Here is a 24,453-nt window from a genome sequence, read left to right on the forward strand (position 1 = left end):
TTAATCGTTATACGTAATATGATAACTATTTTGTAATAATCAGTGCGATTTTTTCTTCAACTATTAGAAACTTCCTTGAACTTTCTTTGAAGGTTATCAATAATAAATTTAAGTTAATGATACATCGAGTGATAATCAAATCACAATAAGTCATATAAAGTATATATTAGTATCATAAAGTTTAAATTATATTCTTGAAATTCATAAGAAAAAGAATACAATATCTTTCAAATATATAATTTACCATATACCATAGACACGTTATGTCATACTACTATCGATCGTTGGGCAACTTGGATATAATATCTATTAGCTTCATTTAGATTCAATAGGATATTGCCACTAGACGTTATAATTTTTATCGGCTTTAATTTAATCAATTACCCTTTGAAAATCTTGTTTTTAGAAGGTCAGGATTTAAATTTAAAAGAAGTCGGTTTAGATCAATTAAAGAATTCTAGTGTATAACTTATAATCTATGTAAAAGTCACTGTATTAAAATTGTGTATAATTATATGAATAACTTAAAACATGACAAGTAATAAAAATTTCAACAAAAAAATATTTTGTGCAAAGTATTGCATATGGATGTTTTAATATTAAATACAAACAATGAAAACAAGATACGCAAATTAAGCATGCACCAAATAATAAGTAAAAAAAGAGTAAAACTGATGGATTTTGCAAGTACATTGTTCTTTGTGTGTCTCAGGAACAACAAACAAATAAATTGGAGGAAAAATCATGCGATAATACGCAATATTGCATCAATTGTCAAGGCCGATTTTCGGAAAAGAAAATTTAACCATTCGGTGACATCATACTTTTAAAATAATAGGGTGCGTGGTTGTAGCTAACGTTTCTGACGTGATAATTCTCGCCGTCTTTTGAGAATAAGTATTACTTCGACCTTGCAGTCCGTGATTTTACGTCGTCGATAATTGCGCATACGTCGGAATGCAAATTTCGGAGCCATTGAGTCGTATTTTGGCAACGTGTTTTTATCGTGACGGCAAGCGATGTCTTTTCAGCAACTCGCCGCAGAAAGAAGCCATTATCTTCCGGCAGGCGTTGCATTTATGCAGAAATACCGTCTTTGTGGATCACCGGATATCAACCGGCCGCTTACGAAGCCCGTCAACGTTCGCACACGATCGTTCGCTTGCTGGTAAGAGCGCCCGGTATTTCGTCATGCTCGTCTCGATATAGACATGCATCGACCACCAAGCCAATTTACCAGATGCGACAACACGCGCGTCTTTGCTGTCAGTACGATGATAGTAATAAGCAGCTCGCACGTGCGTATAAACAATGCCGGCTATGTCATCATAATCAGTAGACAGAGTAAAGGGGTAGAGTGAAGTTGCGTGGGCGATCGTAAAAATATCTCTTGTATTTTCTGAAATTAATAGTTTACGAGGAGTAGCGTACAATGCGATTAGACATAAAATTATCATCGCTATTTATAAGATTTCTAATCATCGCTAAGATATCTTAATGCGAAATCCACATATAATATAAATTTAGCAAAATCATATAATAACACGCATTTAATGTGATTTTAGAACTTTGAGCGAGTGATAATTTATATTTTTTTACATAATTATCGACAGCTGTTTTTTTCAACGTCATCTTTTTATGTACAAATATTAATTCAAATGTGATTCAAATATTAATATTAATTTTGCCAGTAGAAAAGCCGCTCATGTGCGTGTAATAAATATTTATCAACATTCAAGATAAATATACATAATTATCTATAAATAAATATCATTTTCTTTCTAGACTATTTGCGAAATATGCATCTGAGTAAACATGAAATTTTATTTTTTATTCACGAAACCAACGATTTGAATTAAGTTTATTGATGATGGACAAATATTCAATTTCCCACGTTTCTTTATTATTGTCTGCAACTATTGCGATGTACAAGTATATACGCGCGATAATACTGCGTTGAATAAAATCAACAAAGTAATGAGGAGTGTGTGTGTGTGTGTGTGTGTGTGTGTGTGTGTGTGTGTGTGTGTGTGTGTGTGTGTGTGTGTGTGTGTGTGTGTGTGTGTGTGTGTGTGTGTTGAAAAGTATGTGTAAAGACATAATTTATGTACAACAGAAAAAGAATATATGTAATAAGAATACACGAAACTCTCGATTCATGATCTCATATTCAGGTCAACGATCTGCAACTCACACATGAAATCTATCCATTTAACATTTGTGCAATTATTTAATAAAGCTGTTAAACGACATACAAAATATAATATAATTAGCGACGCAAGAACACTCGATAGTAAGATAGAATAGAGCTCAACAAACAAAATCGCTTGATGTAATCTAAAAGTTTTTGCATATTTAATACCAATTTTATGATAACATAATGACGTTAGATATGTTTTTACGATTCATATTTTTCCACTCTTAAGACATGTATATTAATTTATAAGAACTTATAAGATCTTGCTTTAAGGAAAATTGTGTATTTTTTGTAAAATATCTTGATGCAATGCCATTTTTTTTTGAAACAATTTCTGACAATTAGTATACATATTTATAATTTTTTATAAACTCGTATGAATAATTATTCTGTTTGTAAACACTCACGTGCATTTTTACGTATTTTATATATTTTATGTATTTGCTCGGTTATTTTTCATTAGATGGCTGGCAGAATCGTTTCCTCGCCCACCATACAGCGGCTAGAGCAGCGGCTAAAAAGCCAATACCGGCGACAATTCCCATAGAAATCGCCCTGTTGCGACGATAAGCGGGCACTTCTAGGCCGACTCGTTCGCTAGTTGCGATATCATCCGTGAGGGACATCGCTGCCACTTCGAAAGTATAGAAACTTTCTTCTTCCAAAGTTTTTACTGATAATATCAATCGTAAATAATGTCAGTTATTATAATTACCATTATAAATAAATAAATAAATAAAATAAAATAAATAAATAACGCGTGCTAATTATTTTACAAGAATAATCGTTACCTAAATAATAAGTGTCTGTCGTTTCTGCTCTGCCGTATAAATGTTCAGATGGTCCTCTATACCATCTCACAGTATAAAGTCTAACTTGATTTTTGCCTAAGTCAGGTGGTTCCCACGTGACCAAAAAACCTTCAACGGTTGCTTGCACTCTCACATTGCGCGGTGGCCCCATGATTTCGGTCTCTGAAACAGATTCATATTACAGTTTTGAAATATTTGATAGAAATTATTATAATATCAAGAGATATATAATTATGTATCGAGAAAATTTTTATATATGTTTTACTTTACATAAACTTCATCATTAAATTTCTTTTACTCACCTTGCGAACTGCGATATTCCGATGCCGAGTTCTCGTCGAAGGAACCTAAAGAAAGAAATCCCTTATTAGTTTATTTCACATATCTTGCTTAAATGTAATCAATCAAACTTACTTGGCTGAGTGAATATTCGAAGTGCCTTGCTGAACATCCCATCGCCGTGCTTATCCTGGCTGAGCACCATGAACTCGTATTCTCGTCCTGGGTGGAGGTTGTTGACCGTAGCCTCCGTAATTTTTCTCGAGAGAATTTTCATGGTTCTCCATTCCGACGTATCTGTCGGTCTGTACCTGTGTGTATGACGAAAGATATACGTTTTATATTATATAAAACATTATATATTGTAACAATAAAATGCAATAATGAGAATTTATCGCTTTGTTATCAGAGAAGCGTTACAAATAATAAATCGCGTATGCAAAATACATACCATACTGAGTACTCCATCTTGGGTCTCACGTATCCTGGTACCCAAGTCAAAGTGACGGCGTTTTTGCTGCTGTTAGCGCTTAAATTGTACGGCGCTCTGGGTGGCACATTCAGCACCATTAATTCAGCATCCACGACGACCGTTGCTGCCTCGTTGCTGGCTGCACATTGATACAATCCTCGATCATGTTCTTGGATCTTTTCTATCGTGAGATTGCCGCCAATCATTATGGTTCTCTCGGACATCAAAGGCGATCCGTCCTTCGAAAAAAAAAAAATTGACTTCGTTATTAATGAAATTTACATGATGCGTTCAATTAACGCGATTGAGCATTAGAAAATACCTTGTACCATACGATGGCTGGTCGATGCGAATCGTCACCGTCTCTGGCATCACAAGGAATTTCTAAGCTTTCACCCAATTTTCGCATATATAAATGTTGTGGCGTTACCGTAAACACCGGCGGTCTTTGAACTATCTGTAATAATTAACAATATCGAATATCGAAGATCTTAAATAATTAGTTTTTGAAAAATGTGTTTCTATTAAAAAAGATTAAAATCGAAATTTACCTCGAAATTGCAAGGATTTACAATCTTGTCATTTACAACCTGAACCAGTTAGCATATGTCACATATTAATTAATATTCTCTTTGTCAATGCGAATCGATTTCTTTTCACCTTTTTATTTTTATTTGTGTGGAACTCAATGATGGATACTCACCACTGTGATCGAAGGGCTGGGTCCGTCAGTGCCTAGCTCGTTATAGGGAGTACAACTGTAACTTCCCGAGTGCGTCTCGTCCACTTTACTAAAATAGAGAGATCCATTTCTTCTATAAAAGACTCCTTGCACATTGTAAGGATCAAAGAGAAAGCCATCTTTCTCCCAACGGAGGTTTGTGAGGGGCGGATTCGCCCTAAAATGGCAGTCCAAGAGTGCTGGTTTGCCGTACGGAAGATAGACTTCCCGTGGTGCATAGATCACCTTCGCCTTATCTAAATAAAAAGATTGATTATCACAGTCGTTAGACATATCAATTTAATGTGTATGTCGCTATACTCACATTGTACATTAAGAAAGGCCGATGCGCTTTGCTCATCTCCATTTTCTCCAGTCACCACGCACGTGTATTCTCCAAGATCACCCATGGCGGCTGAATTTATCGTCAGCGTTCCATCGGTACCGGTAGAGGCTCTTCTTTTGAGATCCTGCCGCGATAAAATTCCAGAATTTTTCTCAAAATGTCAAGGAATATTTCGAAATATGTTATAAAAGTCAGACTTATAGGTCGTACTTGTATTTCCGAGACGGGTATTCCTTCGCGAAACCAAGTTACGATAGTACCCTCTCCTTTCGCGACGCAGTCAAAGGTAATCACTTCACCTTCCATGGCAGTTTTATTGACAGGTGGTATCGCAAGTAGAGTGTCACCTGCAACAGTCGTCGGAAACGGCGACGCACCTGGGTTGAACGATTTAACGAGTCTGCCCAGATTCAGGTTAGTAAGCAGCGGCGGGGTTATAATACGTTCTTTTATATTAATCACTGATTGCTTCATGTTAGAGCAATATTAATGGCGCGAGACAACCAATTAGTTATTTTGCATTTCTTTTAATTTTGTAACTCTGACATACGCGTTAATAAAACATATCCATTAGTATCGGTTAATGTACCATTATCATCAAAGCTTTATATAAATGCATTTCAAATTTAATAAGTAAGATAAATATGTAAACTTGTGTTGACCGCGTTGACTTCGTATTAGCAATATTTGTGAAAACCATGCTTATGGCTTATGGTACAACCTTGAATTTACTTGACCACGAGAATAGCTGCTTTCCGCAATAAGTTAAGATAAATAAGTTGTTATTCGAATATACGAGTGACTCAGTCTCTCTTCTCTCGTAATATGTAATAAAGCTTAACGGGGATTCCGTCGAGTTATTAAATGAATTGGGGTTTCCTTAATTGAGTTGATCGATTTAAATAATGTACATGATAAATATACATGATAATATACATGATAAATAAAAGTTTTATTAAATTTAATAAATTCCAATATATTAATTAGCTAAAAATTTTCATAAATAATATAGTTTTTAAAATATATATTTTACAACCATACTATTCTTATTTTTATTTTAATATTTTTGTATTATTTAATACTAATAATTAAATTTATTTTATTCGAATTTCGTTTTATATAATAAATACAATAAAGTATGTGTCAGATAAGAAAGGGGAAATAAATAACTTCAAGACTCTCCGCCGCTTAAGATTTAAGAGAGTCATGAACGTCCGAGATGCTTAAACGAGCGATGAAGTTTAAATATTAAAACGGTGTTGAAATTTGAAGACTCATATCCTACTTGCCAAAAAATTAGAGCACGAATTTCACAGCTATAAGCTCAGTTAGCTTACACGTCGGGCTGACCTGATTCAACCTTGGTTAGTTGCTATCAAACAGTATTAATTTTGCATTCTTCATAGATTAATAGATACATTAATAGATTGTATTTATATCTACATGCTAACGAGATTACATTTTTACAATTAAAATTATGTGACAATTAGTCAATAATGCGTCGATAAATTTTTGTTGCTTTATCTGTTTTTTTTTTTTTTTTTATTATAATTTTTAATCACATGCGAATGTAAGAAGAATTGTGAACTTGTTAGCTTACCATCAATGGCGAGGTGGAACCACGTGCCATTGTGTCTTGAATTCGGCGTTCTATTGGGAAAGATTACCTTGCACTCGTACCAGCCTTGATCGCTTTCGCGAATATTCGTGAGATTTATACTCCCCTGGCCGTATCCACGATGACCGGCATCGTCCAGCAAGTGTATGCGACCTTTGTAAATATTTTCCACCGTCACGTGTCCGTCGTACCAAGAAAATACCGCACGTCCCTGAAAAAGATAAATTTCGGAATTAAGATTCATGCTTGTGCAAACGCTCGTAAAAACTTCGTAAGAAAGTGATGTTGTTTGCGACTTATTTTTTTTTCTCAAGAATATCCAATTGAACGGACGATTTTTACATACGATGGACGTAGGCGAACCTACGTCTCGAGGAAATTATATCGCGTAACGTGATAGCGGCTGCAGCAATGTTAATTGGATCATCCTTTCGCGGAATGCAAGACTCACGCCGTTCAACGAAGAAGTTTAATATTAAATTCGCAACTTTTATTCACGCAAGGTTGCGCGCTAATGAAGCGCATCGCGCTAATAACCGAGGATGCCTCGTGTCACTCGCGACGTCTTAATTATTGGCCCGTCGGTCAGCAACACCCACGCTCATTAACGACGGACTCAAAATCCTCGAAAGGAGGATACGTCTCGTCTACGGGGACGGGAATGGCGTTAATCGCTTCTAATCATCTGACAATGCATTAACAGTGACCCACTCATGTTGGTCCCCTCATGTCGTAGACTGAACGTGACTAAATATAATGCAGCCTTGCGTCCCGTACTCCAATTACCACGACGTTACAGACGAAGAGGGAAGGAGCACCTGTTTTGCATACGCATCAGGCACCAATCAGAGTTGAGTTCCACTTGATTCTGCGATAGCCACGTGCAATCCGTTTCCGTCGTACGGTCATGTCCAATGGTGACATCCGCGAGCGCAGTCTCGCACTCGAGCAAATTTGTGCTCCATTATTTTAGTCGTATTGCGAGATCCGATTCTTCTATCTCGTTTCTAGCGATGTCGTATAAATTACCGCTAGGTTTTTTTTAATTGGTCAAAACTATTTTTTGCCAGCTGGTCAACACGACACCGTCGTGAGGCTATTTCGTCATCTCTGTGTGTCCCTTGGTTTATTTCTCCCGCGTATCGAATGTCTACTTGAAATCGAGACGATATAAAAATCCATATCCGGATAGATTGTCACGTCGGAATATCGGATATATTTTCGAAGGAATTTAACCCACTTTACCTTGAATATTTCCCTTCTGCGTCTCTGCCGCGAGATCACGTATACGCGAGCACATTCATATGTAAATTAACCGATTAACACAACCTTAACGCTCTTTAATCGCCAATCAGTCAATCACATGTCGTCATATTACCTTTATTACGTGTGACATGTCATTGTATGTGTACATTGTTAAAGCGATTCGCGTCATCTCGACTTCCATATAAAATAAGTCTTTTTTTTTCAACTACACTTATTATGTTTTTTTATGTTTTTTCTTTTAAACGAATCAACGAATCAATTTATTTGTTTTTGATCGAGTAATCAAATGTATATGTTTTACATTGTTTTGGATCATTTTTTCAGATTCGTCAATACGCAAATTATTAGATGTCGCATGTTGACATTGTAGTTTTTACAATTACTTAATAAATACTTGCATAATAAATTATACGTGCACATTTGGTCCAAGGTAAAATCCAAGGCACGCGTTGAATATTATTTCGATCACGCAATATGTAGTGCCATTTTGCATATCTGTCTTTTAGTGCTATCTACTTTACAAATTTATTTTGTTTTCTTTCCTTTTGGATTATGTTATAGCAACTTGTAAACCTTATTATGAATGGCACAACGATATGTAAAAGAGAAAAAGAAAAATAAATATTTTACGATAAAAATATTTATTGAATGTGTGTTATCAGGGGAAGGTTATGAATTTCTGATTATACTTACGTCACGGTTCCATTGAAGAATATATGGAATTGGCGTCTCGTGTGGAAAATCAAGATCGCAATTAAACACCGCATACTCCCCTACCCCGGCGGTAAGATAATTCGGTTCCTTATCCTCCTCTAGGATCAGGCTATAGCTGTAGGCTGAAAAATCGGCGATATGAAATCACCCTTCGAGAAATGATCGCGATCTTTATTGATTTTTAGTAATCCGCGCATCTCGACGGCGTAACGCTGTAGATAAATGCCTGTGAGAAGACGTCGCGTGTAAAGTGATATTACACATTGGGACTAATTTCCGGAGAGATTGCGTAATTTTCCGCCGGATTATGCGTGACGATCGAGCGCGTTAACAAAATGATACGTTGTTGTCATCCGTTCCCTCGTCCCATCCCGCTATGCACAAACAGATTCGGCAGCGACCGATTCGGCAACTATTCGCATAAATAAAATCCTCCCATTTCCCTTCGAATTACTCTCAGCGGCAGTCTCTCGAATTTAGCTCGTCTTTACCTCGCATTAAATGGCAATCAGCGTTATTACGAATTGTGTAGTCGTTACATCTGCAGCCTGACACGTCGAGTTCGCATTTTTCTATACGCAAAGCTGAAATTGCCTCTTTTTCTTTTTTTTTTCTAAAAATATTTCCGTCTCTGTATTTTTTGTGTAAAGAGACTAGAGCTCTTCTAATGCGCGATAAACATATATGATTATCAGTTTCCAAAATTCTTTACCTTCGTAGCAGAAGAGGACTGCCAGCAGCTTGTAGAACTTGGTAGCGCGATTCATCGCGATTCCTTGCGCTCTAAATCCTGTCTCACGTTTTTTCACGTTTACCTATATTACGTCAACGGTGTCGTGAGGACAGGCTGACGGAAATGCGCTGGTGATAAGTCACACTCCGCAACAACGACACCGGCACATCTATCATCACCCGCATTCATCGATTATCAGCGACCACCTTTGGCATTCAATCAGCACGCGTCACTCTCACACCATGAATATATATGTTTTGACCATCCTCTCCCTCTTCTCTCCGCTCTCGAGTCGTCGCTGAGACTGCTTAAATCTCTCCCCCGAATTCTTACGCACTTTCCCGAAGTGCCTGCACAAACTCTCCTCTATCTCGGCATTCAGGAATCTTGCCGATGAATGTCGGTTTCAATATTTAAGCATCGGCACGAGATTACCAGTGTCCTGGGCCTTAGGACTTCATCCAGGACACCAGTGTCACTGTCGAGGTCGTTGACACTGGAAAACGCGTGGAGTGGAAATATCCTGCACCGGTGTTAAACAACGTCGAGCAAGACTGGTTCAATGTAGAGTGCTCCAGACGCGACACTAGATAGAGTAATCGTGCCGTACCCGTTCAATTCGAGCGGATACGAAGAGCCAGGAGTAACGAGCATCGGGAGGGGGCTGCGAGGGTGGATGGACCGATGGCGATGTATAGCGGGAGGGGGATGAGAGATAGATCATCGCGCATTCTACGTTTACGATGCGTATGCTCTGGTTTGCATTGCATGCGAACTTAGACACACCCATGGCGACACGAATGAACGGCGTTGTACAAAACGTAACCTACATATCATATACGATTATATCTAGCGTTTAATTCTATAAAAGAGAAGAAAGATTTCACAGTAATGAATTGCAGAGTACAGAGAATGCCGAGCCCATACATTTCCTCAAACGCATCATTCAACATAGAATTAGTTATTTACGTTTCGGTTAATTTTAACCTAGATTCTGCAATGCTAAAAGAGAAATGTATGTGGGAATGTATACAAAAAAATCTTAGAAAAAAATACGTATTTTATTTATTGTTAATAGCAAACATTTTATGTTTCTAATAAATAAGTTTTTGTTAAATACAGATAATTATTCAGTATATAACGTAATTGTTGGAGCTAAATATGATGAATGTGATTAAGCATTTAGATTTGTTCTTCAGAGTCTCTTTTAGACATACAATCCTTAGTATCGCTGTTGAAATGTATGAAGAATCGTATTTTTGTAACGGAAACGGAAGAATTAACCTGCACTCAATTTATCTTCGGTCGCCGACTCGTGCTCATTCATCGCTGTTCTTTCTTGGTCAAAGCTGATTCGAGAGGATTGAGCCCCTCGTGCGGCACAAGTAGACCTTAAAAGTTCACTACACCCAGTTGCATAGAATCCTTGATCTCTTTAACTGATGATGGCACAAATGGACTTATACGAGTCACATTTTAAATTGAAAGACAGTGCTACGGCAATTATTTATTGAGATAATGAGTATAAATATACTTGTTTGAAACATATTATTGATTTTATTTTAATAAATAATCATATGTCTGTTTAAATGAATAAAATAAAAAGAAGAAGAAAAAAGATATACATAAACTCTCATGACAAAAGTCCCTTGAACCCTTTTATTTATACGCCTACGTTGAATAATTATCATTTAGCCCTTTAAGCTCTTTTAGCTAGAATGCCTGTTTCTATTCATGACTTATTTATCACAATGAATCCTACATTAATGAAATTGACTATTTTCCTTTTTGTTAACGTATTCGTAACAAGAAAAAAACTCGGCTTTACTTATAAATATTAATATATCTTATGATTACATTTTTCAATCTTTCTAAAGATAAATAGTAAAAATCTTGAAATTATATATTTGTTTTACCGATAAACATGATACATGTTATATAATAATTACTAATTTGTGATGCATACATTTGCACGAATTACATTAAAAAATCTGATAATTTATAAAACAAATTTAAAAAAAAATTCTTTTTACAACTGCAAAAATGTGACAAGTGATTGACAACTTGCTGACAAGTGTCACGATGGCGAAATATTTGTAGAGTGACAAGATCATTGGTTCCTGATATGATTCGTGTGCCAAAACTACGACGAGACAGCGTCGGAACAGTCGTGCGTAGGTGACCTCAGATTACGTCACGTCCGTCCCTTGCCGCATTAGCAGACTGCCCACAGCCTTGTCACGCTGTTGAGATAATGGATCCATTCGCATAGATCACGATCCAGGATTGGACGTGCTCGGAACACTGGAAATAAATGCGCGCATAATGATATCGACCGTATTATTTCATTGTCGACGCAGAAGAGGGAACGGCTAATTTCTGATTCACCTGCTCAAATCAACCACGTCTGCCATCGAAAAATAATTGTTTTAGACAGAGAGATAATAGGGAACCTCGAATAGATCGTCCTATCATCGTAGATCTATTTGAGGTTCACTAACCCTTATGTTGCACGATCTGTGTCGGTCACAGATGCAAATCGTTACTCCGCTCTTGGATCGATACTCAAATTTTCATTATCGGAAAAATCAATTGATAACATTAAAATTTTTTTGTCGAGTAATTCTCCTCTCTATTATGCGCAGCGATATCCGCAGCGTGAAATGACTCGACATGGAAATAATTCACTAGAATTTTTATAGAAAAATATTACCCCTCTGGGATCCGCGCGACAGATCTACCATAGATTTACGATGTGAGGCGATTTATGAGAATGTTTTATTTTATTTCTTTTTTTTTTCTGAAAGTAATCAAATTATTGCTAGAAATTTTTCAAGTGTTTTATTAGAATAGCGTGTAATTTTTCGAATATCACAACGAATACACCAAGGAATAGAAGAATCATTCGTCTCTAGAACATGGTTTTTTTTCGAAATAATTTATAAGGCTCTATCAAGATTTAAATTGGCATTCCGTATATAAAAATGATCCTAATGCATTAGGAAATACAGAAAATCCTTGATAAAGAGCGTTTTCTCCATAATGGAGCACCGCTGCAGTTTTTGGCAAATAATATCGCTCGTATATATTTCGAGAGGAATAATGGAAATGACGGCAATTTGTAGTAATCTATGCCGTAGACGTCTTGCGCAAATGTACCGTGGGACATTTAGCATCCAGTAATATGTAGGTTCTTGAGGAAATTACAGTCGCGCCGTGATTTTACGATTTTATGTATCAGGCGCTAAAATCTATTCTTAAAGACTGTTCCGCGTTTCTAGTTGTCATATTTTGCGATTATTTTTGTATCGTGTGAAAGACGAAAAAAAGACTTAACGTAAGATTAATTTTTAATGAATATTGCAAGTACTAATAAAAGATAGTTCTTCGGTGATTCGATTCTACTATTTTGAAAATTATCTTATTGCCTTAATCAGCAACTTCATTTTCTGATGTTATCAAGAAAATCGTCTAGTTAGGAAAGGACAACGCAGTATCGCAGATAATACTTAACATCGTATATTCTAATAATATTATGTCCAGTAACGCGGTAACAGCAGTTCACTCAAACTTGTAGCGTTATATCGCAATAAATATAATCAAAAATTGCACATTTAACGGTATATTTTTTTTTATACATACCTGATAATTTTTATACATCCAGCATTTTGTATTCTGTAAAGGACCATTATTGCGCTATATCGAAATTCGTTACACACGTGTTTAATGGTAAATCAATAAAATGCAAATGTTCTGGGAATGTTACCCATTTCGTTTCAAATGTCGATTTATTTTTCATTTTATTTAATAATAAATTGTCTACAATTTGTCCTAAGTTAGTACGTCTTGGAGTTCCCGTGGGGGGTTCGCGAGAAAGCATAGATCAATCAATCAAACTGGATATGGAGGTGAACAACGAGCATTCGCGAAAGTGACAACGAAACGGTTCGATGCACCGTGTACAAGTCCGACGGCGGACTATAATCGAGAATAAGCGGAAGTGAAGACAGACGATACAGAAGAACGTTACATGCGTGTGTAGAAGCGATTCGATGTTGGACGTGAAAAGGCTAACGATTACGAGTGTGGAAATACATTCTGATGACTCATCAAGAAATAAATTAATAATAGAATGAGAGAATCAAGGAAAAGAAAAAAAAAAAGGAAAAAAAAACAAGATCTTTCTGCTCTATCGCTGTTCTTCGAATTCAATACAATTTGGCGCAACAAATATTTTTACAATAGCAATTGTGCCGATGATGCGAGAGCACTCGAAGATGAGAGCCGTGCTTGGAGCCGCGACGATCTTTACACCGAGAGTTTCACGAGAGCGCATAGATCGAGAAAAAAACATCCGATAATGTTACAAGGAAAACATTGCGTATTACGCAAGATCTCAAGAAGCCGAAGTGCGCGTGGATAGTCGCAGATCCAAGCAGAACGTAGTACCCGAGAGCCACTGAATTCGACTCGGAACGTGTCTTTCGCCATTGATGAAGAACATGATCTCATCCGACCAATATGGTATCGCGAGTAATATGACATGGCATATATTTCACGTTGAATTATCATCTCTCGCGCGCTTTGTCCGGCGCGCACTGTACCTCGAAGCAGCATCGTCCCTGTCTCGTGCTCCTTTGCAATTTAAATTCGCCGTAGACTCGAATACTTATTGTTGCGGATACACGCTGAAGGTATTTTCAAGGTTTCGCAACGATTGCAATGCGTTCGTTGAATTAACGCGAACAGATTTAACGATGAGATTTAATGATCGCGAGCTACAATAAACTTTTTTATCGCGATTATCTAATACAATATTATGGATTTTCGCTATCGCCATCTCGTGTATATGACATAATAACTGCAGCTTTCGCGACTTATATATTTACGCATTGTATATTTACGGCTATCTACAGTTTGTACACGAATCCATTAATAAGCGAAATAAGCGTACGTTCCGGGTGACGATTGAAGCTGCGCTTGATATCGCCAAAGTCGCCGATATCCCCAACATCGTGAACGTCCTGCTTCGAGGGGACCACGAATTTCGCTCGAGCGATCTCGGGCAATGAGCCGAAATCGCGACTGGCTTTCAGGTACATAACAAACGAAACGTTTAATTAATTAATTAATTAATTAATTAATTAACTCACAAATCACGGCGGTCGCTCGCAGCCTCGCGCGAGTTACATGCGCGTGCGACAGCGCGGCGAAGATACAATGATGGATGGTATCGCGAACGCAAAAAATGCGCGATGACGATGATAAACGTAAGTCCACACGAGTCGCGAAGAAGGAACTCAGAACGAACGAAACCGTCGTGACGGGTGATGAAATTTTACAAACGGATTCACGATTCAACCATATTATCCATAAATACGCCATTTCTCTCTTATTTTTCTTTTCCTCTCTTTCGTTCTCTCTCTCTCACTCTCTCTCCTCTCTTTTTCTCTCACAATCATACAATATTAATACGGTTTTTCTAGATCTTCTTTATGTTTCGCACACGTTTCAGACATATTCGTTCTGTCGTACGAGCCATTCTTATGCGTCACGCGATAAGTTTACGAATAACACGGGAGATCGTCTGAGATTTTCTTTTTTTGACCTTTCTCGCTATCTTTATTTACTTCCCTCTTCCTTTCTCTCGCACATTTTCTCTCATTTTCTCTCTCTCTCTCTCTCTCATTCCTACACACTTGTCGCGATCGTCCACATTGCGTGATCTCTTGAGATCGTTGTATCTAACTATGATATATCTACACGTTACTTATACATCTACAAGTTGGTTGGATCACCTTTTCTCTCGCGTACACGATTCTTCCCTTTGTTGCATCCATTCCGAAGGGGGAGACGGTGTATAATTGCGAAACGTGTATTATCATCACATTTTCGTAAACGGTAAACGTTGACTCGATAAACATCTGTTCTCTTCCTCGGCATTACATACATCTCATGCATCCGATATCGCTAGTTACATATTAACGAGTTTAGTCGATTGATGATAAAAATTGGTACCATTCTGCCGACGCGAGTCTTTCAGCACCTCTTCCCCCGTCCTTCTATTTATATTTCTCACATCGTAATACTTCCGCGCGGATATTAATAATTAATTAATGAATACTCGCCGCGTTCGTCGCTCTCTCGTTGATTAATACGCTACACGCTACGTCGTTTACGATTTACAATATCAATTAATTATCAAATTATTAATGCAACCATTAGAATTACTTTAGAATATTGGTACTCTTTCGCGTCACCTCCGTTTATTTCTTAACTTTTATCGTATTCCTTTTTTTGTTCTTTTGTTATCTTTTCGTAATCGTGTATGTTACATTACGCTCTGTTTTTTATTTTAACAACTGCATCTGCTCACGTATGACCGGATCGCAGACCGATCAAACGAGCGCGAACAAATGCGAAGCACAACTTGCTTCAATGGAGTGCGGATGAATAACGATGCCACCAGACGTTTTCACGATGGCGTACGTAAATTATTGAAGCAAGTCATTCATTTATGTTTGTTCGCGTTCGTTTACTCGGTCTGAATCCAGTTTTAGTCTACTCTCGTTCATGCTCCATCCACTCGTTCATGTCATTTTTACGCGTTCACTTTCTTTCATACGATCAAGAATCCAGGCCGAATAAACGAGCGTGAACAAACATGAGCGAACGACTTCGATGACTGTGAACGGTACCGCGAATATTAACGGTACCGACGTCACTCACTCTCACTCACAGGTTTGTTCATTCGCGTTCGTTTGTATTCATCTGCTTAATCTGAATCATTTATTAATTTATTAATTACACACGCACGCACCCACGCATACATGCATACATATACATTTTAACGAAATTATACAGGTCGCCTCGGTGGCGTGCATGTCGCTCTCTCTTATTCATCTTCCTCTTCTTTATCCTCTTGCCATTCGTCGAAGTATAGTTGAATCGTGAGTAGGGCCCTTGCTAATATTTATAATAAATATGTATAATATGTACGTATGTATAAATAAGTGTTTGTACTATAAAGAAAGTAAAACTCCGTGAGCCGCGGGCCGGTCCGATCGCGATCCCACGTAGGATGTCTTCGCGGTGTCGCACGTGTAGAGAAAATTAGAAAAAAAGGGTAAGAGAAACGAGCGCGCCGCCGGTTTACCCCCGCGTCGGGGTAAATCGCGTCCTCGAAAACGGGGTGCACGTTCTCGCGTTAGGTCGCGCAGCTCGACACTGATTAGCCCGTAGATTCCCGCCCGAAAACTCCCCGAACGATTCACGATCGTCGGCCCTCGATCTCACGTGATTCAAGATGATCTGATGCGTTTGGTGAGAATTAGGTGGGTCTCGAAGAACGCCTCTCTTGTATTATGTACGTGTCTGTACTCTGTGTCTGTCACCTGTACATACCTGTGAATGTATGTATGTACCTGTCGTGTGTGTTTGTGTATATACGTGTGTACGGAGGTGTGTACGCTTGCGTGTGTATGTTTTATAACTCCTTCTTCTCTCTAATTATACACGAACTTCGGCATGATCGGCGTGTGTGTGTGTGCGCGCGCGCGCGCGCGCGCGCGCCTATTCCGGCGGTGATGGCCGCGTGTCTCTATCGGTCGTCCTTCCGCACTTAAAATTATTCTAGTTTTATTTATTTAAATTCAATGTCAACTCTTGTCTACGAAATTAATCGAACGCGCATCATCGGACCCCTTCTCCATTGGCAGTTGAAAGATTTTTTTTTCTTAATGATTTTCATTCTCCTCTAAGCCCGATCGACGTCGTCGAATTCACGTGCTCGCGTATCGCTAATCTAATTCGAAAAGGACGACCGATGGACTCCGGGATGCCGATAGGCGATGAACCAGTGTGTCTCCAGCACACAGGTGACACACGTGGTGAACGTGCACGCACAATCGCCGCGTTATATTAGCCGACCGCGCGTAGATTCGAAGAACATTATTCTTATTCTCGTTTTTTTTTTTTTTTACGTTGCTTAAGAAAAATTATTGTGCCGATAATATGTTGGGTCGCTAGCGAAACCCTAAACAGGCAGTGCAGTACGAGTGAGTCCTTAAGCAATCTCGAGGCAAGCTTCGGCCTAATATCACGTTTCGAGTCCATTGCTCATCGATATAATTACTTTGTGTATGTACGTGTGTACGTGTACGTGTATGTGTGTACGTGTCCATGTATCTGTCCATATGTGTGAACGTGTGGTAATTCTTCGATTATCTTACTTTTTTTGTTTTTCTTTCGTTTTTAATTATTACTTACAGCGTACGATTAAATTTAATCTTATGTTTAAAAGGTATACGCGGAGCATGTACAGTGGTACAGTTTCTTTGGAGAATCATGCCGACGTAACTATCCCCTTCTTTTGCTTTCCCTTCTTATTTTTTTTTTTTTCCTTTCTCGTCATCTTTCCCGATTGCGATACGCGGGATACGATCCCGCTGCATTAGCATCCCTTTGAGCCAGCCGGGAGTGTTTCTCTTTCATCTGCGCACTTCCTAGCTCTAAGGACAGTTCCACTGAGTTTTAAAAAAAAGAGTGTCCTCCCCCTGTGTTCGTTTTTTCCCCGTGAACTCTTTCGTATGTTCCTCTACATTATTATATATAGTAACGTTAAAAATCACGGTCCTCTAAACCGGACGTAGGCGTGGTTGGTGTACGCGGGATATGACCAATAATAATCGGCTTCAACGTTTTTCGTTAACGCACTTCGTTTCTATTATCGTTCCAGCGCGATCGGCACGTCGCTGGGTAGACCCCCCCCTCCCCCCACCCACCCCTCCCCAACCCTCCCAATCCCTCCCCGGATAAATGATATCGAAATTGTTTCCCCCGTAGGATACTCGACAGTCCTCTTAATCGGTAAAACGGGCGAAACTCTGAAGGATTATCGTCTTAACGTACGGTTCTACTACGTCGCTCCCGTCTTGTGGTCGTGCGAAACTTATGTATCCTGAGCTGATGCTTATAACAGCCTTCTTTTGTAGATGGATGTCCAGCTACTAGAATTGACTTAAACTCCTCTAAATGCGGAATCACGTGTGATGATGATCCTCGTTGTGCTGCGGTGGTTGGTCTTCGGTGATGATCACGTTGTCGTCGTCGCCGTGGTTGGAACGCGCGAGACAAAACTCTTTACGGTAGACAAAAGCCAGTACCAAAATCTACAATTCGCGAGCGATATCTAGCTTCCTTCGAGACTTCTCTCATCCTGGTCTTCTCTTTTAAATGTTACTTTCATCTCGTACTTTATGTGTTTAACTCGTCCGCGAGTGTGCAGCCATCCGAATCGTTTCGATTCGCGTCATTAGACTCGCGGTATCTGAATAAAAAAAGCGCATCGATCGCCGATCGATCGTCCGGATCTTCGAGTTTTCTCTTTTCGATCTTCAACACGCGCTTTCCAAGTGCGCGCTCTGTCGTCTTCTCGCTTGTCTCTGCCGAAACTGATGAAATTCCGCCTTCATTGCCTGTACACGGGCCTCTATGTTCTCTCTGCTGTATCTCGGCGCCTGCTGATGTATCGTGTGCACCTGATGAATGTGGGGAACGTGAATCGTGTGGATCTGATGTATCGGCGGTCTCTCCTCCCGCGTGGGTGTCGAGGCCGAGGTCGGTGTCGGCGTGCACGACACCGGATCGAACTCGTAATGGCCGTCGACGCTGCCGGCGTCCACGGCGTTTTGTATATGCGTGTGCCCCATTTTGGCCTGATCCTGAAGTTCGAGCCAGCGGCCCACCAACGGCGGCGGGGGTGGTCTGTAAGGCGGCGGCCTCCATTCGGCGACCGTGCTACCGCTTCTTGAGCTTTGGTTCTGCTGCGAGGTGTTCTTGCTGCCGAAACCTGAGCTGCTCGATCTGCTCTCGGGCGAGGTCTCCAGATCGGGTGAGGCCGCGAGCTCCGGTGCCGATCGGGCGTGCCTGGCGTGTCTCGGCGGCAGCCTCGCTCTGGGCCGTCCGGCCGGCTGCGGCGGCGAAGACGTCGCCAACGGTTGAACCGGCACGAACCGCCTCGACTCGGCGTGGATCGCCTTTAGCGATGGTAATTCCTGACTGTATCGCTGATGCACGCTACGGAGCTGAAGGTAGCCGGGCGGCGTCGGGAAGGAACGTTCGCCGGAGGATGGTTGCTTGACGGAGCTGAGATCGCTGAAGTACAGAGGGGTCCAGGGGACCTGGGCCCCGCTCGGCGAACTGGCCAGAAACCTGGGTGACGTAATCGTACAAGCATTTGCGGGCGGTATCCTCGCCAGAGGATTTACGACGCCATGATGATAGCTCGATGGCAGGGGACCTATAGACACACCGCTGCCGTCGGATCTCAGGCTGAGCTGGCTGGTACCGACCAGCGGACGTCGCCACGAGGACTTGAGCCGCTGCTTCGGCAGGAAACCACCGTCGTCGCTGCTAGAAACGTCCAGGGTGCTGTTGTTGGCCGAGCTGAGGACCGAATCCGCCACGACAAAGCGGCCATCAGCCGCCCGAGAGATCTTGCCCAACGGACGACAACGGCACGAATCCGGAGTATCCGGGTTCAGGATCTCCTTCAGGAGGCTTAAACCTGGTACTCGGCTTTTTCTAGGTCTATAGGATAAAAGAATCGTTAGAACAATCGCGGTGGTGGTAGTCGACGGATACGGCTCGATCGAAATCGTCGGAGGATGATCTCGATATAGGATCCGCGCGGGATCATTTGCTCATTTTACAGAGTACCGACATTTTTCCGAGATAAATATGTAGTTTTCATCGCATCGCGAATTTAAATGTGCGTTAAATTCGAAATATAGAGACATTGCTGATTATTATATGCGACATTATTGTTGACAGCATTTCCGCTATGATAGAGATTTTCTTTATTTTTTCTGACAAATATTTTATAATCGACGTCGAGAAAAATTTCGGTACTCATTTCAGCGCACGAATTTATTTATGAAACGGTCTCCGTGAAAGCATTTCTTTTTGACAAATTCGTTTATGGAGACAAACGACATTCTGAAATCATCCGTTTCTTTTCTGAAATCCTCCGACGTGGTCCATCGGCCGCTCGGTACGGCAAATACGTGCAACACGAATGGCAAAAGACACGCAACGTTAACAAAAGTTAAACAAAGTACTAGAACAAACGTAACGTAAATGCCAATGTTCAAGTTAAATATGGCAAGATAATTATCAATAATCAATTACTCGTACGTATAATAACGAATAACGGATGCAGGCAGGGGAGGCATGCGCATGCACATTCCGGTGCACGAGTGGTCGGGCGTGACGTGGGTTGTGGATAGGTAGGCAGTGAGTGGATCTTTTTCCTTTTTTTCTCAATTTTCACAAAACAAATTTTACATCTCTTTTTATACTATGTCTGTTTTCTTTTCTTTTTGCTTGCAAAATTTTGTTCCGTTCTCAGATATATTTTTGCGCGATTCTTTTGCACGTTTTTTTGACTTTGATCGGTGAATAGCAATTGTGGATTTAGGTGCTCCGAAACTCGTCACCTTTTCTCCTCCTTCGGGTCCGGCAGCAAGGAAAGATGGGGGAGAGAGAATGTTGTAACACAACGATTACATTCACAAAAAACAATATGTCGTGGCGATAATGATAAGAAATATAACGCTAAATAACCGAACGTTACTTCTAGGCGGTGGTGTTAGGGAGCAAATAGATAAATAGTGTCTGAATGTCGGTGGAGACATGGTTTCATCATTGTGATCATTCGACTCAATCGATCGGATATAACACGAAAGTGAAAAGGCCTCATACACGTTTTTTTTTTCTCGTTTAGAAAGAGTATCATAACAGATAACAAAGAGACATAGCGAAACATGTAGAAAGATGAGGCACAAGTATATAAATGATTGATGGAGTGCTTCGTAGAGAAATCACGAAAGATATATTTATTCGTGATGGCAAACTACATCTACGTTTTATAATCTTCGTAAATAATATTTGATTGAATAATATAATATAATTGAATTTCTTTGGTATCGCGTATAATTTTTGGAAGCACTCGATCTTGCAAGGAAGAAATAGAAACGAAGTGTGTCACGTTACAGACGAGTAAATAATAAAAGTGCGAAGTACGTTGTTTGAAAACAATCGCATATTGGATTTTGAGGAGCAGGTGAGTCGGCTTAAGTGTGTTAATACGTAAATTTCGACGGGCCGAAAATGGGATAGAATGCAACGAGGCATCGTGAACGATTAACAGGTGGATACGACAACGGTAGACAAGGTCTGTATATATATGCGGATAATTCAGGTTTCCGCGCGGCCGCAACGAGCGCGGCTTACCTATCTCCGCCTTGCTTATTGCCGAGTGTTCGCATGTAAGCGTGAGCGTGTCTGTCTGTTTATTGGTCGTCTAGAATCGACAGACTGGAAACAATCAAATAACACAAGAAGCTTGAATTAGAGCTCCGCCGTGGCCGTGCGCGCCGCAATAATCGTTGCAGCTCGTTGGCGCGCCGTATGCATGCCGCTGAAACTTGGTGTCGCAACAAATTCAAGTTTTATTCGATTCCTCTCGACAAACGTTTCTCCAATTCGTCGACCGATTCGGCTATTATCGGATACACACGAATATTGCTTTTCGCACGTATGACGGAGTACGAGACGATACTCGTGTCGCATGCGATCTATGTGTATGGAAAGAAAATATCTGGATAATATTGCGAGAGCAGCATTGTAAAGTTAATTATCATGATGTGACGAGCTAAGACGTGATCGGTGACGTGAGGTGATATAGTAAGCCCGGCATTGGTGAACTGTGCGTTGAGATCCTTTAAATGTTATCGATATCGCCTATCTTTAATTAGATAGATAACGTGAATGTTATGCGGTCATTAAACAACATGCAGCAAACCGGTTTTAAATGATGTAGTAATAGTAATAATGTAGTAATTTACAGGAAGTTACTGGAAAATTACTGGATAATTGTTGTAAATGGATAATATAATTATTATGAATCTTGCTAGGTGAGTAAATTTATACATGAATATTTATGCAAAAAGTTATGAAAATATCCCAGTAATTTTCTGTTTTTGTTTATGAAATAAATTTTAATAGATGCTAAAAAGAATGCATCTAAAAAAGAGAGATGTTCACTGCGCGGTGTATAAAAATTAATAAAAGAAATATATATATATATATATATATATATATATATCATAAGGAAACTCGATGGTTATTTTAATAAAGTAGAAAGTAATTTGCATGAAAATAATTTCGAAAAAAACAACATAGAGAGAGAGAGAGAGAGAGAGAGAGAGAGATTAATTAAAATATAATGATAATAATATTTATTAAACGCATAACACATCGAGTAGCCGCAAATTTATCAGTTATTTAATTACTAATTGAATAAATAAGTGAAAGCATCGTCACAAAGTCAAGCGATACAGTGATTTATGATAATGCTTGAATGCATTAACAGGATATACCTCTTAGTGTCATATTTGTAATAATAATCTGAAAGGTAGTAATAATTAAAATGTGTAAATAGGTGATGGTATTTATAGAAGAAAAATAAGAAATCTGTGACATACTTTGAAAAGTATTGCAATCGTGTTGCGCACTGTAAAAGCAAAAGAAAATATATAAATGATAATTTAATTTTAATTGAACTCAAAATTGAATATGAAGAATCATAGAATAGTGAATACAAATACGACAAAGAGTACAGTAGCGATGAAAAGATGTTAAGCATTTAATATGAGGTAAACAAGTTTGAAAATTTCGCAAAGGGAACACAATAAAGTCTCTGAATTATTCAGTAGGCGCAATCTATCTGAGAGTCAACGTTTGTGTAAAAGCAATAAGTATAGACTTCTTTCATTAAAAGACATTGAAAAGACTTTAGAAAAATATTTTTCAGAAAAAAAAAGGAGCGGAAAATAAGTATTACATCCCTCGAATATATTGCGCTCAGCGTAAATTAGCCAGTTAATGATGAAAGAGAAAATTAAACATTTAGCATAAAAATTATGAGTTAAACGTTTCGTAATTTTCTAAAGAGGAGAAGTATTATAAAAGTGATATCCACGGAGAAGCAATAATATGAAGAATGAATGAAGAAATAGATTGAGTCAAAGTAGTAAATAGCAATTTATGCTTATTTAATAAGCGCGAGTGAGAATGAATCTTGTGTAAAACGGAGAAAATATGTACACACAATATGAAAGAGCAATGAAATGATTAAAGCACGGTAATAGAATAGAAGAGAGGCGGACATGGCGCTGGGGTTACTCCTGATTCGTTCTCGAAACAGCACGTAAAAGCAACGATGACAATGAGTGTAATACAGAATAGTACGTGAGAAAAATCGCCAAAGTTTCTCTCGGCAGAAAAGAAATGAAAGAAAAAAAAGAAAAAAAAAAAAGAAATCTACTGCCTTGCCTCGATCTCCCTTATCTATGTACTCCCTAAGGCCGCCGAATGAAGGTATTAGGGTACTGACTGGATGTTACTAGTGTGAACTCCTAGCTGTTTTGCCTGTATTGCAGATCTCATCTACAGTCATGACAATCATCCTAAGTAGTAGTAGATAGTAGTAGGTGGTAGTGGTAGTAGATTAGTAGGTCCTAGCAGGTAACATTGCAGAGCTGTAGTCTCGCATAGTAGTAGGTAGTAGTAGCAGTAGTGGTAGTAGTAGCGGTAGTACTAGTACTAGTAGTAGTAGTAGTAGTAGTAGTAGTAGTAATAGTAGTAGTAGTAGTAGTAGTAGTAGTAGTAGTAGTAGTAGTGGTAGTAGTAGTAGTAGTGGTAGTAGTAGTAATAGTAGTAGTAGTAGTAGTGGTAGTAGTAGTAACGGGCATGTGTCCCACCGGCAATTGGCGTTCGCTCGCTCGATCGATCGAGGAGGATCGACGATTGACGAAGAAATGAAATCGATCTGACAGTTCGTTCGATCGATCGACGGACCGCTCGGTAAAACGTGTTTATACACACACAAACACATATACGTATACCGTCGGCGGGAGCTTATTTTCGTGGTTCTTGGGAGCAACCGTGGTCTCGGGTACGTAGTGGTGATAATAGTAGCGGTAGTAGCGGTAGTAGTAGCAGTAATAGGTAGTGGTAGTAGTAGCAGTAGTAGTAGTAGTAGTAATAGTAGTAGTGGTAGTACTTGATTTTTTTCTGTGTGGCTAGCGGAGGTTAGGCTTACTGTTCCGCCTCTCTATGATAAACACGCTCTCGTAATCTCGATTATCGAGGTGGAGTGCGTGATGGTCACGATCACGGTTCGGGGGGGCCTGCTCGTGGACCGGCTCCGAGGTGGCAGTGGCGGGGGTGG

At 39.4% G+C, this 24,453-nt stretch overlaps 2 protein-coding genes across 12 annotated transcripts in view; both read right to left on the bottom strand.

Moving 5' to 3' along the window:
• Nucleotides 1-1,373: 1,373 nt before the first annotated feature.
• On the bottom strand, nt 1,374-9,767 carry bdl (borderless). Of its 4 annotated transcripts, none has more exons than XM_011639177.3 (13): nt 9,138-9,767; nt 8,405-8,547; nt 6,428-6,656; nt 5,038-5,174; nt 4,807-4,951; nt 4,464-4,738; nt 4,312-4,350; nt 4,083-4,217; nt 3,740-3,999; nt 3,424-3,599; nt 3,312-3,356; nt 2,989-3,171; nt 1,374-2,870 (listed from the first exon to the last, which is right to left on the bottom strand). In XM_011639177.3, exons 1-13 carry the CDS (start codon nt 9,190-9,192, stop codon nt 2,647-2,649), a joined length of 2,046 nt encoding a protein of 681 aa, XP_011637479.1. In that variant the 5' UTR covers nt 9,193-9,767; the 3' UTR covers nt 1,374-2,646. The 4 variants fall into 4 exon arrangements, with proteins under 4 accessions (XP_011637479.1, XP_011637478.1, XP_011637481.1 ...); XM_011639176.3 differs by having other exon boundaries at nt 5,038-5,204; XM_011639179.3 differs by lacking the exon at nt 4,312-4,350 and having other exon boundaries at nt 9,138-9,766.
• A 3,160-nt stretch (nt 9,768-12,927) lies between these two features.
• The window catches only part of LOC105427457 (protein turtle), an 87,008-nt gene continuing 75,482 nt past the window's right edge, over nt 12,928-24,453 (bottom strand). For all 8 annotated transcript variants that reach the window (XM_089082005.1, XM_089082003.1, XM_089082002.1 and 5 more), the window contains one exon: nt 12,928-19,748. In XM_089082005.1, the coding sequence (XP_088938131.1) occupies nt 18,554-19,748 (1,195 nt within the window). In that variant the 3' untranslated portion in view covers nt 12,928-18,553. The remainder of the gene's footprint in view (nt 19,749-24,453) is intronic.

This window comes from Pogonomyrmex barbatus, unplaced genomic scaffold, assembly GCF_055798465.1.
Source record: "Pogonomyrmex barbatus isolate J1 unplaced genomic scaffold, ASM5579846v1 scaffold5, whole genome shotgun sequence".
NCBI lineage: Eukaryota > Metazoa > Arthropoda > Insecta > Hymenoptera > Formicidae > Pogonomyrmex > Pogonomyrmex barbatus.